Source organism: Scleropages formosus, chromosome 9 (genome assembly GCF_900964775.1).
Source record: "Scleropages formosus chromosome 9, fSclFor1.1, whole genome shotgun sequence".
In the NCBI taxonomy this organism is placed as follows: Eukaryota; Metazoa; Chordata; class Actinopteri; order Osteoglossiformes; family Osteoglossidae; genus Scleropages; species Scleropages formosus.
Genome location: NC_041814.1, coordinates 26,582,463 through 26,607,805, shown reverse-complemented (window position 1 = coordinate 26,607,805; position 25,343 = coordinate 26,582,463). Strand labels below are relative to the sequence as shown.

The 25,343-nt window shown below is 42.7% G+C and overlaps 1 protein-coding gene across 1 annotated transcript in view; it reads right to left on the bottom strand.

Moving 5' to 3' along the window:
* LOC108937086 (M-protein, striated muscle-like) overlaps positions 1–16,941 on the bottom strand; it is a 37,451-nt gene extending 20,510 nt beyond the window's left edge. The window contains exons 1-16 of the mRNA XM_029254722.1: positions 16,730–16,941; positions 11,484–11,621; positions 10,945–11,119; positions 9,730–9,887; positions 8,687–8,779; positions 7,281–7,369; positions 6,748–6,792; positions 5,452–5,613; positions 4,696–4,857; positions 2,817–2,958; positions 2,150–2,349; positions 1,967–2,023; positions 1,710–1,834; positions 1,392–1,575; positions 851–1,025; positions 508–629 (exon numbers count right to left, since the gene is read on the bottom strand). Coding sequence (XP_029110555.1) covers positions 508–629; positions 851–1,025; positions 1,392–1,575; positions 1,710–1,834; positions 1,967–2,023; positions 2,150–2,349; positions 2,817–2,958; positions 4,696–4,857; positions 5,452–5,613; positions 6,748–6,792; positions 7,281–7,369; positions 8,687–8,779; positions 9,730–9,887; positions 10,945–10,947 — 1,717 coding nt within the window. The 5' untranslated portion in view covers positions 10,948–11,119; positions 11,484–11,621; positions 16,730–16,941. The remainder of the gene's footprint in view (positions 1–507; positions 630–850; positions 1,026–1,391; positions 1,576–1,709; positions 1,835–1,966; positions 2,024–2,149; positions 2,350–2,816; positions 2,959–4,695; positions 4,858–5,451; positions 5,614–6,747; positions 6,793–7,280; positions 7,370–8,686; positions 8,780–9,729; positions 9,888–10,944; positions 11,120–11,483; positions 11,622–16,729) is intronic.
* Positions 16,942–25,343: the final 8,402 nt, after the last annotated feature.

Sequence of the window (25,343 nt, the reverse complement as noted above, 5' to 3'; positions counted from 1 at the left end):
GGTGGCTTTAAACGGGTGTGACTTGGTGTGGTTACTGCGGTGATGGAAAACATGGGTGGTGCAAAACGACGTGACGGGACAGAAAGAGTGGAGGTCGGAGGAATGCTGATGCACACAGAGTGGCAGACACGGTCTCCATGAAAACAAGGAAAACAACAGCAAAAGTACATTTGAAGACTGTAAAAACTTTTTATCCCTCTACCGGTGTATAGGACAGTAAATCACAATTTATCACTTTTGCAACGGAAAGTATACCAGTCCCTGAAAGTGAAGCATGTATATGTCAACAATTTTCAATAAGGCAATACTGCAAAAAAAACTTTTGCTATGCTGTAGGCTGTAGCCCCAGGAAACCCAAAGAGAACCACACAGAACTGAAAATGACCTCGTACAAATAAACTTCAATTTCAAAAACATTTAATGTGTCAACATTGTCACACCAATTATTCTCATTATCGAGGACAGAATTATTTCATAATTTCTCTGTTCTCTCCTTGTTTCACTCACCTATGGCAGCCTTGACCTCAATGGCCTCTGATTCTTGTGAATAATCGCTGAGTCCAGCAGCATTCAGAGCTCGCACTCTGAACATGTAGCTATCTCCTGTTGTAAGGCCATGGCACACAAACCTACAAGAACATCATGGAAAAGGTGTGAAGAATTTCTCTGTGGGATTAATAAAGATTAATTAATTTAAAACAAGTCTTTGAGCAAAAAAAATCTGTCTCTGAATTTAAAAAAAAATTATTAGACATTTTAAATAATCGCAAACTTTATATTTTTTATATTTTTTATTATTTTATGAATGTGGAATATTTGGTTTCAAAACATTTCTGTGTGCTCCTTGTACCTGGTGCCTTTCACTGGCTTATTGTTGCAGGGCTCCCAGGCATTCTTGCCTGCCAGGCTGGCTTCGATGTAATACCCCACAAGTTCCTTTGCATCTCTGGATTCCTCCCAGGATACCACCACTGATGTGTCTGTGTTCCTGGTGGGCACCACACGCCCCGGTGCAGAAGGGATGTCTATGTGGTTTGGACGTATGAAATTTTGTCAGTGTCATTGAAAAGACATGTAATTGCAAGCTGATTGTTATCCCAAAATCATTCCTACGAAATGATGTGTTTATGCTGTACCATGGCCGTGTGAGGTGTGTCAAAACATCTGTTTGGTGTTCAGTTTTGGTAGTGCATTTTTCTAAAAATAATAAATAAATTAAATTGATAATTTCGAGTAACAGCTGTTCTTAAATAATACTCACTTTAACCGTTGATGAGAATTCTGCCTTTTTTGTGAGTTTCAGCTATTTTGACCTGTTTTCAAAATGTTCCCTAGCAACTGTCTTGTCGTTTGTGGTCCCTTATTTGATTAGTTAATTGGGGAGTGCTCACCCAGTTTGTCCCCAACTGTGGTGGCCTCAGTGGGTTCAGATGGTTCTCCAACCCCAGCTGAGTTGCAGCATCGCACACGGAAGCGGTAGGATTTGCCCTCCGAGAGGTCAAACAGCGCAAAGCGAGGGGACTTCACTGGGATCTCAGTGTTGACCCTCTGCCAGCTGTCTGTTCCTGCCACACACTGGAAGACACGACAGTCTTCAGGTCACCTGAGCTAACAAGTCTGAGGATGACCAAAATATACCAAAGTGACCACTCTCGACATTCGACAACAGGATGGAATTGATGCAAAAATCATCCAACTTCCTCGCTCACCTTTTCAACGTAGTACATGATTCCCTCATGTCCCCTCTGTCCAGGTGGCCTCCAGCTGAGTACCACATAATTCTTGGTTGCCTCTGTGACAGCCAAATCACGAGGTTTTCCAGGCACTACTCCCTCTGAAGGGAATGTATTGCAAGAAAAATCAGTTCAGGTGCTGTGTCGTAAGGAACACGGATGACTGTTTATTTCACACCTCATGGCAGCAGCAGTAGATACAAAAGGATTTGGACTTCCAGCTCTATTCCTACCTGCAGGTTCCTCCTCGGTAACAATAATCTGTCCGGTCCAGGGAGCGGAGGTGTGACCTTTGACACGTAAAAGTACATGTTATATTAACATCTCCACAAAGGCAAGGAGCCCATTTTACAGTAATAAAAATTATGGGAGAAAGTGCATGCAAATTCTTGCTGAACCTCCATAGTTTAATTTACCCTTCATGCGTGCACGGTCAGCAGGATCCATGGCAGCTACCGGCTCTGATACACGGGATGGCCGGCTTGTGCCTGCCCTATTGACGGCACGCACTCGGAAGATGTAGGAGCGGCCCTCCACCAGGGCCGTGACAGGGAAGCGGGCAAATTTTACCGGGGTGTCATTGCACTGGATCCAGTGGGTGGTCCCCACCTCGCACCTATGAACAACATACAATCATGGGTTTTGTCAGGGGGTTCAGACTAAGCTTTTCATGGAAAACCTCCAAAATGTTTCCTCTGTGGCTCTAAAGATTCTGTCTCTAGATTGCAAATGCATGAAAAGCAGTTCTTGAAAATAAAGTGTGGGGGGGATATTTGTGATCCACTTGTTATGGGGAAATCCACTGCCTCTCAAGGGCAGCCATTGCAGCATGACTTAGAGTCAGGTTTTCATTCAATTTGTTGGGTATTATGGTATAGGAGCTGCCGCAAAAAGACTTTCGCTCTGTTTATACAGTTGTGTCCAAGTACAATGAGGGTTCCACTGTAGAACCCCTTTTCCCCTTTCACCGAGGCCTCTCTACACCCTCGTCACACTTCAGGGACTCCCTACCAGACTCCTATACAACTTCTATTCATTCAGATCTGTGGGTTATGTGAGCTGTGGACGAAGGAGAGGGCCAACCTGTCCACAAAATAGCCCAGGATGGTGCTGCCCCCATCTACAGCTGGCTGTTTCCACGTGACGATAACGTAGTCCTTATTGGCATCTTGGCACTGCACGTCCAGGGGGGCTGTAGGTGCCCCTTCCAGCTCTGCCTCGGCATCTAAAATGCATGCGTGGCACACACACATATACAACCAGGCAGTCACAAAACCACAATCAAGTGAGTTACTCGTGATTATACCTGAAATTGCTCCTGGTGTAATAGTGTATGATAGATTAGCAGTCCTTTGAAGGAATTTTAAATGTAAGGTCCATTTTTGCTGTCAGAATTAGCACTCTTTGTCATAGTCTAGAAGGTAAAAATGCTGACAACACGTAATCCCTTTCCAAACAGAGTGGATCGCTGCTTTTGGACTGTCTCCTAGGTCCCTGTGGCTCTTTGCCGATTAAAGCCCACAGTCGCTTGATCACACATAGCTGTACAGACAATAACTAACAAATTCAGCATGAGTAAGACCCACAGTGCACAGGTATTCAAGCTAAAAACTTTGCTGCTAAATACTTACAATTGTGAACCGAGTACTGCCAAATAACTGCATTCCTACCAGCACAGCATGGTGGTGTATTGGGTAGTGTTAGTGCCTCCTAGTGCCTGGACTCTGAGATTGGATGTGAGGTAGAATCCAGTTCAAGCTTTGTGCAATTTGCAGGTTTGCCCCACGTTTGTGTGGGTTTCCCTCCAGAGTCCAAAAACATGATTCTCAAGTGAGTGGATTGTTCGAATTTGCCCCTAGCGTGTCTATGAGTGTCATGGTCTGGTGTTCGGTACCCTGCTTCATGCTCAATGCTTTCAGGATAGACTCTGGACCACTCCGACCATGACTTATTTTTAATGAGATAATACAGTCGCACTATAGTTAACGCAGTTGTATTAAAAGCAGGACTTTCATTCAGATGATATTAAACCAGTTCTTAATGCTTTTAAATTTCCTGTGACTGCTGTAATGCATTTATATGTGTCCATTAAGCCACACTGATATTTTCATTTCAATAAATTCAAATTAGGGGGTGCGGTGGCACAGTGAGTTGGACTGGGTTGGACTGAGTCGGACTGGGTTGGACTGGGTCAGATTGGGTCCTGCTCTCTTGTGGGTCTGGGGTTTGAGTCCCGGTTGGGGTGCCTTGCAACGGCCTGGCATCTTGTCCTGGGTGCGTACCCTCCCACTCCAGCCTGATGCCCTGTGTTGCTGGGTGAGGCTCCGGCTCCCCATGACCCCCTATGGGACTAGCGGTTTCAGACAATGTGTGTTGTGTAAGTTCAAATTTAGAGCAAAAGCAGAGATCATACAGAAAATGACTGGTTTTTTGGACATCGACTCAAGCAATTTTCTGGCATAGGGTGTTTTATTGGGGTTTTCTGTTTAAAGAGTTCTGCAGGAACCTGCAGGAGTCTATTCAATCTGATTCAGTACTGAATAAGCCTTACAGCTTGGAAACAGATCTGGAAGCACTCTTTGCATGTGTGTGTCTTTTTCTGTGTGTGAGTGACCTTGTGGGGAGGCATCTGTTCCATGAGACCCAATTAACATTTTCCATATGGAAACTATGATGAATGGTATTCAATAGGCTCAGTCTGGAGCTCACTCTAAACCTCAACCTGGCTCTGAGCTCCCTATGGTGGGTCCAGGGAAACACCTGGGAACCTTCCACCAAGCCAGATAGGCCCAACGTAGAGCTCATATCTATATATTGTACTCCTGGGCTACATTTCTATTCATAATACTGACTTTTCTCCAAAATGCCTTAATGTTAAGCTTGATGATCTATCTATCTATCTATCTATCTATCTATCTATCTATCTAGTGCAAGATACCTGCTGGGGGTTGGAAGGGCTCACCTCTGACAAAGACATAGGCAGAGTGGGTCTCGTAGCCAGACTTGGTGGTGACGCGCAGGGTGTACAGACCCTCATCCTCTTTGTTGAGGTGTGTGAGTGTGAGAGTTGCGTGGTTCCCACTCCAGTGCATGTGTGTCCACTTGGAGGGCTTCAGCAGCACATCTGTGCAACACATGGGGGCAAAAAAGAGACGTCAGCTGAAGCACCAAACAAGGAAGGACATACAGCGCCAGTGACAATGAGCTGTCGCCGCTGGCGGTTAGGAGCAGCATGCAGGAATACCAGATGTGTCCTCAGTGAATGCTCAGTGAAATAAAGCTAAGGCAACACTATACTGTATGTGACCCCCAACATATGCAGTACAGTGGGAAGCACTTCAATGAATTTGTTCAGTATCAGTCGCTATTTCATGATTGTCACATGGAAAAGAGCCATAGAAACAACACGTCTCATAGTTCTATACATCTTTCAGGAGACATAGATAGATAGATAGATAGATAGATAGATAGATAGATAGATAGATAGATAGATAGACAGGAGTATCTAAGATAAATAAAGACTCAAAATTTTTACACTGGATAAAATTCATTTTCAACAAACTACAATTTATGTACTAATTAAAATGTGATCATATGCAATATTTAACATCCACAGTAACTGTAGATAAATACATTATTCATCAGTGAATCCATCTATCATCTTCATGTCAACACCAAGGGTGATGCATCAGTGTCTTAGTGGATCACCTTCACCTACCATCCCTGAACCACTGGACCTCAGGCTGGTAGCGCTGGATGGTGGGGTAGATGATCACCGTACACCCCAGGCTCATCGTCTCGCCCTCTCGGCCAAAGGACACGCCAAACTTGTCTACAATGTGTGTCTCGAAGGTGACACCATATTCGGAACAGAATGCATCTGGAAGAGGAGGTCCACAGGGTGAATTATTAATTAAAATTGGAGACATAATGTTCAAATAAATTATTTTTAAAAAATTACATCATCCTAAAAAATAGTGAATTTAATATAGTTTTCAACGAATAAAGTGTAAAATTTGCATGATTTACCTATCTGAATTCAGTTTCATTTTATAGGATCTGTGTTCACTTACCAGCATCAAGTGGGTTACTCGGGAATTAGGTCTTAGAATAAATGACTAAAAAATTAGTTATTCTCAAAGTTTTCCATATTTGTAGAAGATTTTGAAAGTGAACTGTTGTAGCTAAAGTAACTTACACGATGCTGGTAAGTGGTAACTCCTCAAAACGTACGCTAACATTCAACTTACTGTTCATGGTACTTAAGGTGTGAAAGAATTTGATAGTGTCTCCAAAAAAAAAAATATAAAATCAGAGACAGCATCTTTGAAGAGGAAATGGTGATCAACCCATGCTATCCATGTAGATTTAAATCACCATCTTTAAAATTCAAGACCCAACACTTCAGGGGCACTGAAATTTCTATTGAGTATTGTTCAGAAACACACCTGATTATTTCCAAATCAGCTGGAGCTCCCTACTGCCAACATTTAGGCTAAAGGTTAGAAGTATAAAATTAATAAAATCCCTGAATAATATAATATTTTTTCCATTAAAAATTCCATTTCATTTTTTTGTGAAAGTATATTTCATGTGACACTTTTCTCCAAAGTGACTTACAATGTTAATTTTGTACACTAATTTAGTGTACAAATACCTACTCGAACGATGAACCTCGGTGCAGCAAGTGGTAGGGAACAAATTAGATTTGCTTGAGACTTTCATGTCTGCAGCTGTGTCTCCTTCCCTTAATGTAATGCATAAATTGTACTTTTGCTGAGATGTATGTTGCTTTGGAGAAAAGCGTCTGCTAAATGAATAAATGTAAATGTAAATGTAATTTCTTACATTTATACAGCAGGGTAATTTTTACTGGAGCAATTCAGTCCAAGCACCTCTTTCAAACATAGTAAAGTAATTGTTATTTAAGAGGAAATTTATATTGTCTTAGATGCTCTTTTCCAGGGAGTGCTTTAGGAAATGGGACATTTTTTTTTGAGAACGGAACACTTACGTTGTCTCGGAGCAGGAAGAAACTCATCCACTTCTCCTTTGAACCCTTAGAACATAAATAACAAGTCAAATACACATCCATATGCATGGCGACGGTAGAGCCTGGATGAATTTCTGAAATGTTAAACATCTGATACAATTTTCTACATCAAAACACTGATGTGTAAAAAATAAACATGTATTGCAACTTTTGGCTTTTTCTCTGCTTTTCCTACTGATGCTCTCAAGGGAGGAGGACTTCTCTCGACCAATATTAGAGCAAACGAAGTGCATCCTCCACTCCATTGAATACTGCTGATAATATTGTTGGACTTCCCTAAGATATTGCAATTGTAGAACTCTACACATACTGTAGGTTTTGCAATTTTAAAGAAAGCCAGAAGACTTGCAGAATCCAGTGCCTGGGTTGAGAACCACTGGAATATATGAAAGTGTATGAAATTTTAGCCTCTTTGTACAAAATGACTGCAGCCCTTGAGCCGTGCACTGCACTTTTATTTGGGAAAAAGGACACTGCAGATCCCGTGGACCTACGTTTCACCACGATGGAGGCGAAGGAAGAGAGCTCCCCTTTAGAGTTCATGGCAGACACTCGATACTGTGCGGTGTCATCGAAATCGCATCTGAAATGAGAGAGGTGGGTGCGTGACTGGCCAGTCAATGCCTGCATGTAAATCACCTACAGTGGGGCCTGTAATGTATCCCATAACACTGGAGCAAAAGGTTTACAGTCAGGAGGAAAAACAGAATCTGGGATGATGTCATATTATGGTTGTGTCACATGATGAGGGCTTGCCAATCATTATCTGTGGGAAATTACTATCTTTTTTCTCTTTTGGAAGAAAGTGATACATGAGCAAAGGACAGAGAAGTGTTGGAGAAACTGGGCACCCAACTTTACTGTTGCAAGTCCTTAGAAGGGAAATTGGGCTGTGCCCTTGAATGACACCTGACGTGTGGCTTTTGCAAATATCATTGACATTAGCAAATATTTCGGCTATGAAATTCACTGTAGCCATAAAGGTATCTTCAAAGCAAATGAATAATTTCATAATCACCAAGAGATTATCTGTTGTGATAACAATGTTTCTGTACCACACTGTACCATCTGGTAGCATTTAAAATTCTGGCTGTGAAACATGTACTCCGTTATAGCTAGGACAAAAATAGGGCACAACAGTACAGGGGTGGTGTCCTTTATCTTGAGAGAATTCCTTATTTGTGTCATTGTAATATAATTAGATGACCTCTTTGTTATGGAAGGGGAGGCTCAGGAAAATAGCTGGGATCACATAGCACCCTGGATGACCAAAGCTTGGATGGTCAACTACAGCCTTCCTTGGTACAGACCAAGTAACGGGTCAGTTCTCAGACTCAACAGCGATGACCCTTCTGCAAGTCGCTGTCCTCACCCTTAGTATAAACTCGCTCATCAGTTTAATCTGAAGTGCACATGCCCCCTTGGCTCTAAGGATGAATAAATATTATCTTTTTCATGGGGTGTGGTGGCGCAGTGGATTGGACCAGGTCGGACCAGGTCCTGCTCTCCAGTGGGTCTGGGGTTCGAGTACCGCTTGGGGTGCTTTGCGATGGACTGGTGTCCCGTCCTGGGTGTGTCCCCTCCCCCTCCGGCCTTACGCCCTGTGTTACCGGGTAGGCTCCGGTTCCCCGTGACCCCATATGGGACAAGCGGTTCTGAAAATGTGTGTGTGTCTTTTTCATCTCTTTCAGAAAGGGTCTACTTCTGCATTGAAGTGCCATGTTGTTGGGTTGATGACTCTACATGCTGAGGACCTGTGCTTATTTTGGAAAGTGGTCCAGATGATAGCGAGCAATTTTGAGTGTGGCTGACTCTTTATCTCCACTCTGAGCTTATTGCCAAAAGTACGGCAGGACATGGTATTCCTCTACTGCGGGAGACAGCAGAAGGCTCTTCCTACCTGTTGATCTCCAGAGAGTGTACGTTGTAGCTGCTCTCTATCTTATACTTGCCAGGGTGGGCCATGGGATCAATAGTGACATTGTTTTTGTACCTGTGTGTGAAGGGAACACAGGTAGAGAGACAAGGACAGGGAGAAACAAACAGAGAAAGAAGAGGGAGATGAGGAGAAGAAGGCCATATAAAGCATGCAAGAGGGGTAGTTCGAAAATTGGAAAAGGATGTAAAATTCTAAGCTCTGTGACAGTTTCCTGTTTCTTGTCTTCCTTTGGTTTCCTGTAGTTATCTATGCATTTGTAATTGCCTGTTACAATGAAATATACATCACCTTCAAGGGCCTGACATCTGAGTCTCTTATTTCTCATGTAAACCGTCCCGGATGTATGCAACAGAGTGTATTTCTTGCCATCAAACTCTGATAAAGCTAACGTGGTACAAATCTGAAATTTTAAGTATTCCACTCAGTGGAAATGAAATTCTTTGCCAACAGACCTCTGGTTGAATGGTATTCAAGGAATAGTGATACACATCCAAGAAATAATCCCTGCTTACGCCCAGTGGCATTCCAGATCAGCTCTCTCATCTGGTTATCTTGGAGGCTAACTGCCCCCTGATGCTCCTAGCCAAGAATGGTGTAATCACTGACTGTTACAACTTATACCACTTAGAGAGAACAGCAAGTAGCTAAGGAAAAAAAGCAGTTGCCAGAAGAAATCCTAGGAAACTGTTAATGATTTGAGAGATATGTTGTTGTATGTTCTGCAAAAACAAGTGGGAATGAAAAGTTTTGTTTCAGTTGGTGTACATTATGTATAATTATTACCTTTACAATAATGTACCCACTTACACTGAAGGGAATTTGTGTTGAAGTAGTTCAGGGTATGTACCAGGCATTGGATTCAAACCAGAAACCTCCAAAACACAAGACAATGGCCCTATCTGCAAAGCTACCCACCACGCCCTTGAGAATGCATCATATTATTCTGCTGTTCTGCCGTTTCACAAGGCAGGGAGGGTAGCAGTGAGTTGCTTGTGTGAACTCACCAGACAACCCGTGGTTCAGGCCAGCCAGTCACTGTGCAGTGCAACCTCACACACTGCTTCTCCCACACCGTGTGGGAGCGTGGCTTGATCACAAAGTCGGGGGCATGCTGCAGGTTGTCCTCATTCATCCGCCGGTGGTACTCATCCTTCTCCAAGATCTGGAGTAATGACAATATCATGATCAGTACGGCATATCTCCCTGTTTGCATCTCAGATGGAATTCTGGGGGTCACTAAGGGCAAACCTGTGATATCCTGAGATGACACTTGTTACCCTGAACCCAGCCGTATCTTGATTTTACGATCCATGCACGTCTGTCCCTCTCTGTGGCTGGCTAGGGTTTTGTTTTCCCTTTATAAATAGTTGAGGGAACCATCCCTTGCTCTCGCCTGCTGTAGTTGTTAACACATAATTTGAGAGCACCCCTAGAACAGGGCTGCCAGTAGAGTCTCTAGAAACAAGATCACCTTCAAGGAGTCTGTTGCCAGGGGTGCTTGGCTGCTGTTTGTTTAAGGGCTAAATGTGTGGTGTGTCTCGCTCTTTGCATCAGAGGTTCTCAGATCTAGTCCTAGAGGACCATAACTTTTCATTCTGCCTGAGCATGGAAGTTCTACTTGAGTTCTTCCTGAGTCAAACTAGTTATTCCTCAAGATGAGATCACTTAGCTTTATTCCAAAGGTAGAAGCGGCTACATTGTTACATGTTCACTGAGAGCTGGAAGAGCTGAGAAATATTGGTGAAGAACCTGGTGAGAGTCTTTACGTTTCAAAAATACTTAAGGTTCTCATCCCGCACTGTATAACAAGTCTGAGTTAAGAGCAACACTTAGAAATCATCATCATCATCGTTGTGGTTCAGAAACTTCATTACAGGGTCTAAGGAGTGAAAATACGTTTTGGGCATTGAAGATACAGTATGACTTTAGACTAATGAAATGAGGTGTAGTACCTGTAAAAGTCTGAGCACCCTTGCTAGAAGTTTTTTCACAAGGCTTTCAGTTAACAAGTTTCACCAGAGAATGAGGCACCATGTCTTCTCAGCTCTTCTGCAGCAGTTCCCAGAGATGTAGAAGTCTTAAGTGATGCTTTGCCTTCATTTTTCTGTCCAGTTCCTCCCATACAGCTATTAACCCTATTGCCCAGCTGTACTCATACAGAACAGAAGCAAAAGACCATCACGTCTGTGTAGCCAAATAGAGTCCACTCCTCCACTCACCATCTTGTTCAGGGAGATACGCTCGGCCGACTCTCTGATGGCGTATTTCCTCGAGGTCTGCTCCAAGTGCTGGGCCTCCACCTCACTGGAAAACAGGTTTCTGCGAGCAATGTGTGCGGCGCTCTCCTTCACACGTGCCTCCTCTGTGTCTGACAGACCACTGACCAATTCCTCACTGGAGAGAGAAAGACAATGGTACAAGGTTGGCTCCCAGTTGTCCATTCTCTCTGGACTGATCAAAATTACACATCAACCTATTGTCAGGAACTCATAACCAGTTTTGTTTAAATTGTTTAGATGAGACACCCAGACATTACAGAAAGTGCAACTAACAACACAGGAAATTTCCTAAAATTCCTTGTATACAAGAGTCTAGATTATTAAAGGACATGCTGCTAACATCAAAACTATCAAAGTAACTCTTATTTTAAATAGGCTAAAGAGTGTTTCCAGTTTAATGCAAACACATCTACAAAGTTAGTTGTATCTCCACTCCAAAAATCATATGTTCTAGACTGAGGAACCAAGCTGCTACAAACCTGCCTCTGAAGATGGGAACAACGTAGCCAATGATCTGGTTCTCCTTGTCCAAAGCCAAGTAGGTTGGCTTGGCTCTCTTAGGCAGGGGGCTGACTTTGCTGTCCTCCTCAAGCCCAGAATATTTGGATGCCCTGAGTCTATGGTGAGGACAGGTTTGTTAGAAAAACATTGCTCTGGTGATACACCCAGGGACACACCTGAATTACTGCTTTGAAGAAATGGCTCAGGCATTTGAGGGAGGTGAAAGAGAGGAGAGTCACTCAAGCCTACAGTGCCTTTGTAAAACGGTAAAAAATTGGAAATAAGGGCTTTGCATGTAGGCACAAGTCTACTTTAAAACTCGTTTTAAAAGATTCTGAAAAAAAGAAGTGGTATACAGTGAAAGAAAAAAGCATTAACCCTGAAGGAGAAGTCAGCTATCACCAAGCTGCCCTGACGTGACATTTCAACACCCTGCCTTTGTTAGGTCATTTTAAAAATAACCCTGAACAAAAGAGAGGAGCAGAAGAGACAGAGACAGAGCAGAAGAAGAAAGTATAGGAACTGGACACAGGTCAACAAGAGACCCTGCTAAGTGACACACAGCTGTAAAGGTCAAGAGCAACCAAAACCAGTGCAGAATTCCACCGTAATGCCAAAGGGGTCATGCTGTCATGGCCTCCTAAAGGTGGCACAGTCAGGGAATCATTTTGCACCTTGACGTTGAGCTCCCATAGTCAACCATCCCAACATCACCAGTTGGGCTTTATGGTTCTTAAAAATCCTAAAGATGTCTGTTTCAGAAAGAAGTTACAACATTAAGCACCACTCCACCCAGGCAGTAGGCAACATTGTGATTAAGGACACAAAATGGAGACCTTAGTGTCCTGGAAGTAGTTCTGTTGTTGAACCCTTGACCAAAGCATATAAGTTGAATTTCTTCAGAAAATGGTTGAAGTAGTCCAATTTGGATTAAAGTGTATAGGTGACTAAATTTACCACAAAGGCAGCTTGCCTGCTAAGCCTGGGTCCCATTGGAGTAATCCAAATGCCCTGTATATGGAGGACACCATTGTGGATAGATCAGTATCAATAGAAGCCTCATGATGCTTTACATGTGCAGGGGACCGCCTTTAAAATGAGTACAGAAGTGGGGCAGGCATTCCAGTTATCCTGGTAGTGCATCCCAGCTCCTGAATTATCCTGCACCATGTGCCCAGAATAGCTACAACATCACCTCACATTCTTATGTAAAATGGACAGCAAGCCCCTGAAGGCCATGATAAACCTTCATGTTTTTTCAGCGTGGGGGAGAATGCCATTTGTGTTTTGGCTTTGCACTAATCCCCTAAGAGGAAAACAGGGATTTTCCACAGGAGGGGCAGAAACAAGATAAGGATGATCTGAGGCCTCATTTATAGAATAACTAGTCATATTGAGGTCATATCTGAAAATGCAGCCATTGGCAAAATATTATTCTGCTTTTGTGAGTGACATCAAATGTGTAGAGTTCATAGTGCAGTCTTTGACTTTGAATGATTCATAATGATGTCTGCATGCTGCCCACCATGGGAAGGAGTTATGGACTGAGATGATTTCAAATCAACAGGAAGGGAATGCATCTATAGGACTGACAAATGTGAGGACACCTACTCTATTGGCCTAACCTACCATGATGTAATTCTTTTTTAAGAGTTTGTAACAAGTTTTGGCAGGAAATGAACCATCAGTACAGTTCATCATCAGTCTCTGTAAATGGTTCTGTGGCACCCAGTCCAGTGCGAACTGCCATAGAAGCAAAAGTGGACTAGCTCTCTGATACAATGAGTAGAGGGCAGGGACAGCTGGTAGGGTAGTGGTTAGAGCCACCATCTTGGGCTCCAAAGGCTGCAGGTTTCATCCCCACCTCTGGTTGTAGTACCCTTGAGCAAGGTACCTAAATTGCTCCAGTAAAGTTACCAGACTTGATAAATGGTCAACAATTGTAAGCTTAGCATTGTAGGCTGCTTTGGAGAAAAGCATCAGCTAAAGGAATACATTTAAATATAGAGCATAAATCACACTGGAGTGTCTGTAGGCTCCAAAAAGAGACTCAGTAAGGTCTACACTTTCCAGTTGAGACATACATCTCTATCATGCTGTAAAATGAAGCCTATGGGATCTCTGACAACTGGACCAAGATCCCCTCCTCTGCTAAGGAGTCAGTATGTTCCTCTGCAGAAATCAATAATGATGTTCAGCAGAGCATCAGAATGCCAAGGAGATAGGGATTTGCCATGTTTCCATTGCATAGAACCAACATGGCACATTGAGGATTTGGCTTTTGGTTACAATTTCAAATATAAAGATCAGAAGACTTGCAAAGTGAACAAGCGATTCTGATATCAGCATGCCACTGAAAAGGTGGGTCAGTAGGTTTCAGAATGTATTGTGTTACAATCTAACCTTACTAGCCAAATTCCTGGCTATGACAGATTACGGTTTATCCTCCTAAGAGCCAACAAATACATTTTTGAATATAAGTATTTCCGGGAAGTTATCAAAGCTTCATCCTCAGACATATGGTGTCATTCAGAAGAATATGATGTCCTCTGTAATGTGCATTAAACTTAAAATTGTGTACTTTTCAATGGGAAGAAATGAATAACTGGGTACAAAGGATTATGTTGATCTGTCAGCTGGTGCTGAAGTGTCCACAAATGACGCAACGCTTAACTTCACGTGCAATCAAACTTATCCTCCAGAGCTACTGATCTTCCCCTAACCTTGTACCTATGAGGGATCAATTTGTATTTATTGGATGCTTTTCTCCAAAGTGTCTTACAACATTAATCTACTTGAAATTATTTACCTATTTATAGAGTAGGGCAAATTTAAGGTAAGAAGCGTTCTAAAGGGTACAACAGTAACTGGTGGAATTCGATCCTGTATACATTCAGATCTGAAAGAGCAGCTGTAACCACTATGTTGCCTTTTTTCATGTGCACTGCATCATATACTGCAACCCTAACCTAACTTAACCCTAACCCTGACAATACTGCAATGTAACAGCACTGGGACCTGACTCATCAGCACATCATGGTGAAATACACAATTGATTGAAAGAACCCAACTTGTCTTCTATTTCAAACTGACCCAATACGAGGTCACATATTTACAGTGCAGTTATTAGAACATTTCACTCTGGTTTCAAAGTGAAGTAAAACTCTGAACTACAGTACACCCAAGATTGTCCAAGAATTGGTTTGTAGGAACACTGATTGGCACACTGGTTAGTGCTGGTGTCTCAAAGCACCTTCATAGTTTCATTGGACATAAAAGTATCAGCTAGATACCCATGAATGACTGCAAGCAGTAAACCTGCAGGACAGCGTAAAAAACACTCCTTAAATTTTTAATGTTTTAATGTGGCTTCGGAAGGCTCTTCGGTCTGTGTTTAAAAATACATCATGTCAGCAGAAACCAAAAACCCAGTGTGGCCCTCAGGGTGTCTCAGAAACTTTAAGCATCTTCTGGAGCTCATCGCTCAACTGCCCGGATACTGTTTCAGTAAACGTGCTGCATTTCAATATATTACATAACTCTCCAAAAGCCCAAACAAGCGAAGGCCCCCTGTATTACCACAATATGTTCACGAAGGTGCGGTAACTCATCCATGGCACAAATACAAGAAACATGCAAAACGAAGAGATGGATTACCAACAGGAACGAACGTGGATGACTTTCGGGGAGGCAAAAATACAAGAAACGCTCAAGCTGCTCTATTGTTTTTTGACTGAGGAAGGCGCTGCAATGCAGGACTGAAAGTTATGGTTTTGTATTAGAGCAAATGATTTTATGGATGTGTTTTTAGTCATGACAAAGGTACAGAAAACGGAAAGCAAACCTGTGATTCGGTCATGTAAGTACATAGGATGGGGTACAGGTAGTGAGGCGGGCAGGTGGGGTTGGTCAGTCGCAAGAAGAAAGGATGGTGGGGTAAGGGGTTTCTGGGGTGATCTGGGTTTTTGGTGGGTCTTTTCACTCAAGCAATGACGGCGTGATGGGATGGAGCACAGCCCAGCAGGGGAACACCTGAGTCCTTCTTACCCTCTGCTGCTGGTAGCGCTGTGAGCCGCGTAACTGCTGGACTGATGGTACTGCCTAACGGCCGACTGCACCTCCTTGCTGCGGTAGGCGCGGTCATAGTGGCGATGGTGTTTCTGGTAGAAAGGTAAGGATCCCGACATCTTGCGCCGTTCCAAGCGCGGACCTTACGTCCGAGTCTTCGGCAGCCTGTGCTTTTAGTCAACTACCGTTTGAGAATGTCTGCGTTAGTGACCTCACGCCAGTTTAGTGGTCCATCAGACTTACCTGTGATTCCCTCTGCTGCATTTTCATTTATTTTTATTGCAGTTTTTTTTTTTTTCACGTTGCTCCTTGGCACTTGTTAGAAATCACAGCTCTAAACATCATCCTGGCTTAACAACAGCTGTTAGAAAGGGTCACGACCTTGAAACAGAGCTGTTCTTTGGTGATTACAGTGAAACTGTTTGGGACACCTGCAGGTTATTAGTTTATGTCTTTGCTGGCTGACACCTTTGGAATCTTCTGCCTAAATTGCAGCAGGTTAAACTTGTCATAGACATCAGACATGTATGTCAGTTTCGTGTAATTCTATTAGTCACATAGTTTACGGTTATTTTCATCAATACACAAATTGCTGGTAATTGCCTTGCAATACCATAAGTAAAGCACATTAATAATAATTCTGCTTTCAGACAAAAATATTACGTGATTATTTGCAAAATCTAGCCAATTTAATTTAGATTTAGTGATTTAATTTTAAAAATGTTGCATTGGGCCCTTTTGACATGTCTTTAAAAAATTAATGCTTGACAGTGATTTACCTAACGTAACGAGGTTGTGATTAGTTTGTGATTTTGATATACAGGTTATATTTTAACACATTAGTTTTTCTCCATTTGAATTTCTCCATATTTTAGCAACCTTCTATAAACTCATTAACCTATAGCCGTTCTCCAGTTTTGATAAAGTAGGACAACTACAAAACCGTGTGCATACAAGTTGAAATGCATGCATCACTACGTTAACAGGCCATTAAAACGCCTGTCATATAAACGCATAATTGTGTTATGAAAACAAGCAATTAAACCGCAATTAAAAATGACCGGGCAATCCATCTCAGTAAAATGGACATCTCCGCCAACTTCAGTGTTCATGCACAGTCAACCTCAAATGAGCCGGAAAACACAGCTCCTCTTACCTAAACCCGAAACGTCCCGAAAGGGTGAAAAATGAGGGAAGACACAGGTACAGCTCCAAACCCCGGCAAATGGACGGAGGAAAATCCGGACAGAGAGGCACGTATGCGTGGGAGCAGCAGTGGACAGCGCAGCGGACCGCAGAACAAAAATAATGTTGGCTCCTGGCTGAACGTCGAGGCCACAGTCGCGACCATTTATGGCCAGGGAGCCTGTTAAATATAGCTGGTGGGGCACGGAATGGTTATCGGCACCCTCCGGTAGGGCCACCGTCGGAGCAGCCCTGAGGTCGAGCCACTATAAGAGGTCTGAGTGAGCGGGCGGTCGGGATGGAAAGTGCTTTTGTAACTTTGGAACATGCATAATATTATTTACACGTATGTATGAGTATCATGTACAGAGAACTGGAGAAGTGCCACCGTCACAGGCGTTCTCCTGGGATTCGACCAGGAATGCCATGTACAGTAACAGGAGCCGTGTGTAACTCAGGCCTCTTCGCTCTCTCTCTCTCTATCCCTCCCTCTCTCTTCCTACACACCACACACTCACCTGGCATATAGACACAATAATAAGGAACTGAATCAATACTTCCTGCACTATTTCAAATGGCATACCTATTGTTGGATGGCATACTCATGGCTAAGGTCTGAATATGAGCTATTTTTTTACTTATTAAGAACAACACTGATTCATTTGAATATTTAGAAACCAGTAGCTTATGAGGATCAAATCTTATCTCTTTTTCTTTATATTAGTGCTTTGAAAAAACATTAATTCCAGCATTGCGAAACTTTTTTTATTTTTGCTTTACACTCCTTATGCTTCTGCGTGTCTTTACATTTATTTATTTATTTAGCGGACACTTTTCTACAAAACAACTTCCAATGAACTCCATGTAGTGTTATCAGCCCACACACACCTTAATCACTAAGGTAACTTACACAGCTGGATACACTACTTACACTGGGTCACTCATCCACACATCATATTACATATTTCTGTAAGTGAAAAAGAAGATGAGTGATCACTTTGGAGGATCATTATATTTATTAGGTGAACACCAAGTTTGACATTTTCTCGTTCAAATGTTTTGTCAATAATCAAGGTAGCATCTCCCACAAGGGGGAAGAGGAAATGCAGGAGGTGGTAGGGGCTGAGTTTATACCTGTATTTGTTGCCTTGATTAATTGGCATCCACCTAATTACTAAATTTTTGCAAGCTTTAAAAATAGATGAAAAATAAAAAATTTAAAGTAACACAATTTTTTGGAAAATGCAGTGCAGTTAGATATGGTGACCTCAGAAGAACAAGGCTGAGATTTATCATGGTGGGGTGTCAGAGCGTGGACGAGAACCACAGAGTAGGGTACCTGCCGATATAACTGCTGTAATATGGTAGAGACAAACACATTACTAATGGAAAAATTGACCTGGACATGGTTTTAACATACGAACAGCAGCACAAAGGTTCTGAATATGTGTGGAGACGCGCGCAAACACTTTGCTTTCAAGTATCGACACTCTTAGCCTGCACGCTGTATTTAAGGGTCTGCTCTCAGCTGTGGTGTTTGCTAACTTTAGAAATGCTATTGTTACTTGAGTCATGAACAATAAATACCAGTTAACGGTGACCGAAGGAGGCAGCGGGCCCGCGCGTGCCTCGTTTTATTGCTGCTTTATGCCCTGGGAAGCTGTGCCTGCATGATGGAAACCATCACTTGCTAGCCAACACCTGATCACAGCCTGCTATAGTAAGGTTAAACTGAGGCCAGAAGGTTGCTAGTTCCAGTCCCAGGAGTGACCTTACCCCTTTTCGCATAACACGAATTGCGCTTAATCTGAATTGTTTCATTAAAAATAAACGTAATGTGTGACATTTCAAGCCGTATAGGCTCCTCTATAAAAGTATAGCTAGTAACCTAAATGAAAATTAAAAGGTCAATTTTCTAGATATTATAATACACACCTTGACTTTTTACGTCAGTAACAAGGGAATTCAAAAGACAAGGTCAGTAAGCAGGCGAGAGATCGATAATCCAAAGGTGGTCATGGAGGACAAAGGAGAGGGATAAGGGTACTGGGCAAAGGACGGAGAGGTAAGGGAGATGCAAAGGGTCGAACAAGGAGTACGCTAGTAGAAAGGCTGGACAAGGTTCCGCACTAGTCCTTGTACTTACTCAGCCTTTTATACGTCTGCCTAAGACTAGCTTCAGGTGTGCCTCATCGCTCTGGCGGCGAGGGCATGGCAGGGTACCTTGGTCAAGGGTTTTACAACTGGAAGTGAGACCCTTTGGGTCTGAAGGCAGTAGCACTAACCACTATGTTACTAGCTGCCCAGGTTAACACACACATAAAAAATTTGCAAAGTCAATAACTTGCTGTCGTCTAAGAGCACATGTACTCAATCTACAGAATGTGGTGTTGTGGTTGGGGCTGCTGCTTTTGGTTCCAAAGGTCACAGGTTCAGCCCTCACCTACTGCCATAGTACCCTCTTGCAAGGTACTTGTCCTAAACTTCTCAGATAAAAGCTACCTGCCCATCTGAATGGGTAAATAATTGGTGGTATCTTAAACTCACACACACTGGCTGAAACTGCTTGTCCCAAGCAGGGTTGCAACAAACCGGCACCTAACACAGGGTGTAAGGCTGGAGGGGACACACCCAGGGCAGGATGCCAGTCCATTGCAAGGCACCCCAAGGAGGACTTGAACCCCAGACCCACCAGAGAGCAGGACCCAGCCAAGCCCACTATACCACTGCACCGCTGATATTTTAACCTACTCAATAAAAAACATTGATGTTATTTTGAAACAATAAAGAGCACAGCTGATCATTTTGAGTTTGATAGCTCCCACGCTTGAAGACAAGCACAGTCAGCAGTTATGTATTGTGTGGGTAGACAAACTTCAAAGAAAATTGTTTTATTAGTCAGTGGGTTTCATCCAAAAGGTCCTGGGATTCCAGTAATCCAGGTTTGAAACCATACTGTCAGTTAGCGCTCGTGTGAACACTTTTTTCCGTAAAAAGTAGCTGGCTCCGGTTTATTAGGAAGCACAAGTACCACTGCATCAGGGAATGCGATAACAAGGAAGGCTAATGACTTCATCCCATCACACTCCGCAATAAATTAGTGGGACGGTCAGATGTCACCCGTTTCTATTTTAACCAGCGCTTTGGTTGCCCCGCTATTGTCCCTGCTAGAGAGTCACACCTGTTTTACCCAGATTCCAGCTGTTCACCTGCAGACCCCCAGAAACCCCATCAGAGCGTAATCCGTCTCGTACCCCCCCTAGGCTAAGCTTTGAAGGAGCCATTAAGATTAACAGCATAGGCCGCCACACAGATGTTGCGTAGTCTGGACGTCGCCAGAATACTTTTCCGGTCGCGTTGCTTCTCAATGGTGAGCCAGCACCTCACCAAAATACCAAGAAGTCCCTTGGGCGAGCGGTTAATTTTGATCCGAGAAACACAATGCGTCGCAGCAGCTGCACGACGTGAAAAGAGAAGCCAAGTCGAAAAAGCAAATAAAAGTCATTGCACGCTATTTAAAATTTGAACCAAAGCAATTAGTTGCTCAATAATGGTGTTCATATTTTTTTCAGCTGTCAAATTCTTTCCATCCCCAATGTTGCTAAGCTGTTATACCCTTCCCTGCTCCTCTGGGAGTTAGTAGTGCTTTTCAGAGGCCAATGGCTCATGCCAGATGACCTCCATAAAAAAAAAAAAAAAAAAAACTTGGGGAGCTCCAACCTGTATACAAGACCCAAACTTCTGTTTTCAGTCAGAACCAGGCTTGACGCTACAATCTAGCACCTTTAACCGTACACCTGATGTGGCTGTGCAGAGTCAGACCTCCTGTACATCTCATGAAGTTTGCCCACTCTTAAGCCAGCACTTACAGTAGTTATTTCCTCAGAATAAATGTTATTTTCCACCCAGACAAATTACTGAAACAGTACTGTACTCCAGGTTCAGATAGGGCGAAGAAGGACACATAGACAGCATTTGTTATGAATGCTTATTGGAACACAAGGAAATAATGCTCTAGGTCTAAGGACCCCTTGCCTGCTAGGACCTGCACCTCCAGCCAGCCTTGCCAGCCTTCCCAGCCTGTTTAGTATCCCCTTGAGTTTGTCACAAAGCACCCCAAGCAGGACTCAAACCCCAGACCCACCAGAGAGCAGAACCTGGTCCAACCCACTGCGCACCCTCCCCGGCAAACAGTTACCCCTTTATATTCCCCTTAAGTCCCCCCAGTGGTTGAACACAATTCCATTTTACCCATAATACAACTATTTACAATAGACCCCTTTTCCTGCTAAAACTCCCGGTAATGTGGGTCGTTACAGTATGATTTACTGTAAAATTGGCCCCTTTCACTTTATTGACATCTTGCATGTGCATAAACAGCAGCGGTGCTGTCAAAACTGTATCGGTTCTCCACAGCACTGAAGCCACAAACTAAATTCTGATTCTGTGTCAACTTTTTAAAGTAACTCCAGCAATGATTTGATCGGTTGAAGTTCACAAGGTTTCGGAATTCCAAGAATAGGAGAGATTTGGTTAAGGGGTCAGAGCTAAGGGTGTGTTAATGATACAAACACTACTCAAAGTACTCAGTTTCAATGGCACCCAAACGAGGACAGTTCCCACGCTGATGTTTGTGATGTACAATGTAACAACACCACGGATAGTAATACCGCTCCTCTAAAAGAGTGGGTGGATTTTTTGCTCCTATTTTCCTTTTGCTGTACTTTAATGCTGATATGCATGCATCTGAAATTAATGGGAAAGGATCATATTTCACCATTTTATAACAACAGTATATGGTCCAAGGCTGTGAAAGAATCATCTGTCAGTCTCTTCGCAATAATAAAAATGTGTTACCATGTCACTGACTTGCCCTCTGGTGGCCGAACCATCAGGATCCTTTCAGAAAAGCTTGTGGTTGTGATGCAGCTGCACTTACGTTTTCAACCGGATTTAAATTCCATTTAACCTTGTTTTTATTACAATTTTTGGAATAGGAAATATTTAACACATCACATGCTTTTAGTACACCTGTATGCTGTTACATTCCCAGAGCAAATATATCAACCCTATAAAATAGATAATAATGTGGAGCAAAGGCATAGATGTATACTGAAGAACTTTTAGTCACACACATTTTCAGAACCGCTTGTCCCATACGGGGGTCACGGGGAACCGGAGCCTACCCGGTAACACAGGGCATAAGGTCGGAGGGGGAGGGGACACACCCAGGACGGGACGCCAGTCCATCGCAAGGCACCCCAAGCGGGACTTGAACCCCAGACCCATTGGAGAACAGGACTGTGGTTCAACCCACTGCGCCACCGCACCCCACTCTCAGAGAAAAGTTTATTTATTTTAACACAGTTAAGGTGCTCTTATTGACTATGGCATATTTTTTAAAGATATGTTTGAGTACGCGAGGCCCTGTAAGAACACTAGGAATATAAACAATATTGTGACAACAGTACTACTACTGAATCAATAAAGTTAAAAGAAACAAAGCAGACACCACAATTCCTTGTAAATTTTTAAGAGGCTATTGCACAGGTACATTTTACATCCAGTTTTATCACATTTAAAGATATTTAAATCTTCTCGCTCCTCACTGTACTGACATCCCAGGCAATAATTTTAAATGGAGATTCAAATAATTTTACCTTAGAACATAATGTAACCTCAATAATGCAATGTGCCATATTGTCAAAAAGAACATTAACCGGGACAGATGACCCAGTGAAATGAAAACAACCCCCACACAGAGCCTCGGTGCTATTTTCACTGACAGGTACCAGGCAGGGATCACATTTAACTCCTAAACGTAAGCAATGCACCTTTTCCCCAGGACCCAACAAAAATACATTAACAGCGGTGTCTCTCCTCAGGGTAGTAAAAAGTATGGCAAAAGACAGTAAAATACTTATGTCATCGATACTTGTGTATAGAGAAACCTGAGAAGAAACAGAAAACAAATACAGATGTTATAAATACTTATATAAACCACTTCAAAGGTGCTAGAAAAGGAGTCGCGGATGCCAGGCTGTCAGACAGAGCTTCCCTTTTTCTACACATCTCAGTAGGGCAGTGGATGTGAAACCATGATAAAGATGTTTCGTAAAGGAGCTAGTGACATCACTGAATTTGTGTCATCTCAGCATGACATTAACAGGCAACTGAGGATGGTTGGTAGTGTGAGGGTTAGTATTACTGCCTTTGGACCCCCAGGTTGTAGATTTGATCCCCACCTCTGGTTGTAGTACTCTTGAGCAAGGTGCTTACCCTAAATTGCTCTAGTAAAATTATCCAGCTGTATAAATGGGCAAATAATTACAACTTTAACATGAGAAGGTGTTTTGGAGAGAAGTACCAGATTAAATGTAACTCAGTATCCATACAGGGACTCAAGACAATCTGCTTTTCTTGAAACCGGCAAAATACTCTTTCGATATTCCCTTCTCTTCCCCCACACAACTGGAAATAGCATGCCCTCTATTCACACTCCTATTCCCCCAAAAATGAACATGATTCCACATTCCAGTGGTTTTCAAATGGTATTTCACAGTGCTGTCAATATTAACAGCAGAGTTGGTTTTGCTGCCTTCCCGGAACAAGATGCCATCACCCATTTTCCTTCCATATTAAAATGTAATTAAATCATCATCATCATCTGAAACCGCTTGTCCCATGTGGGGTCACGGGGAACCGGAGCCTAACCCAGCAGCACAGGGTATAAGGCTGGAGGGGGAGGGGACACACCCAGGGAGGGACGTCAGTCTGTCGCAAGGCACTCCAAACGGGACCCGAACCCCAGACCCACCGGAGAGCAGAACGCGGTCAAACCCACTGTGCCACCGCACCCCCCCAATGTAATTAAAACCCTGAGAAAAATGTAGACCAAATATAACAAGGCTGTGCATCCACAGACATGTACAGAGGGTGAGAAGGCAGATGAATGGATGATGGACCTGATTAGAAGGAAGAACTTTTCCCGGGAGTTCAGTTAGGATTCGAGCAAAGTGCTTGTCCTCCATATTCAGTAAATATAGAGCTCTACTGAGGGCTGAAACTGCAAGCTATGCAAGTTGTTTGATATAAAAGTGTTTCCACGGGGAAACAAATACTACAGTGTACCTCTACAAGCTTGTAGAAAATTTCGCCTTAGACCCATTTTTAGGGACTCTATTTTGCACTCAATTTCTTCTCTATCAATGGTCCTGTCCTAAATGACCATCATCTTATCCCTCATGAAGGCCTTCAAAATCCCATTCAGAACTATAAGACTTATAAGTCTATATAAAAAAAAATATATAATTTTTTAATCTCTACTGACCATGAAAAGCTTTACAGAGCTCACCAAAAACCCACGGGGAATTCTAATTTAGGGTAAAAAAAATAAAAACATTCAGCAGATCACACTGGCCTTTAAATATCATTCTGAGATTCAGCAATTCTGTTTTGTCCACTCAAGGGGACAAAATTTCTAAAGTATATCTCCCAAACTGTACATGCTACACTGCTGAGTCCTAATGCACATTATAGAAGATATTTTATGCTTTTAAATGACACCACATGTTTCGGGGTGGACTTGGGGCAGCTTCCTAGAAATCCAAGACAACCGAAAACCTTGTTGCTGGGTCTCAGAAGGATAAACTAACAGCTTGCCCTAATAAATTTAGAAGGACTATGACCCAATTATGGCCCAGTCTATGATGTCCTATTTCATGCATACCATACCAACATGGAGCAAATAAAATAAAGATGTATTTCACTTGATTCAAATTACTATTTATTTATTCATTTATTGCTTGTCTTTCGTTAGTTTATCATATTGTCCTAGTAAATTTATATAGCCTGGCCAATCACGGCTCAAGGCGCAGGCATCCAATCTGTAATGTTCTAATTCATGTAAGCAAATAAGCCCAAGACATATTTTGTCTGATTCAGTTTAATTTAAAAGGCTTCATTGCACAGAATAACAATACCTAGCGAGTATGAAAATAAGGTGAAATTAATAAATGAAGACATTTTAACATACAGATCATTTAAGGAACATGGTAGAAAACCAGTCTCTTCATTCAGGCTCCGAAACAAGAAATTATAAGGTGTATTATGAATAGCTTTTGTTTGTTCGACTGAGAATGAGCTTGGGAAGCCCCGTTTTCAATGAGAGAGTAAGAAGTCAATAGAAAATCACTGCACATAACTGACTGAAGAAACCCAAGTCCCTGTAGAAACATGGCTGGCACCACTAGGGTCCGTTTTCTAGATACGGAGGATGTTCCCTTTGGAGGACATGCACACGCCTTGCTGGGTTTCTGTCCATGCAGCCCGGACACTGATAACACCCTTGGGTCGGGCAGTGGCCCAGTTTAGCCCGTGAGTCATGTGTTACTAGGGCTCCCCTTGTTTCAGGTTTTCGGTGCAAAGTGTTCCTTCCTTCTAGAAGTTTTCCAAGCATTGCTGCTGACCACAGGATGGCTGTTGCCATGCAGTCTGCTCTCACTGTCTAATAATACCCTCATTATGGGTTCATTTATCCTGCAGTCAATACATACCTGCTGTATCCATGATAGTAAAATCAGTGC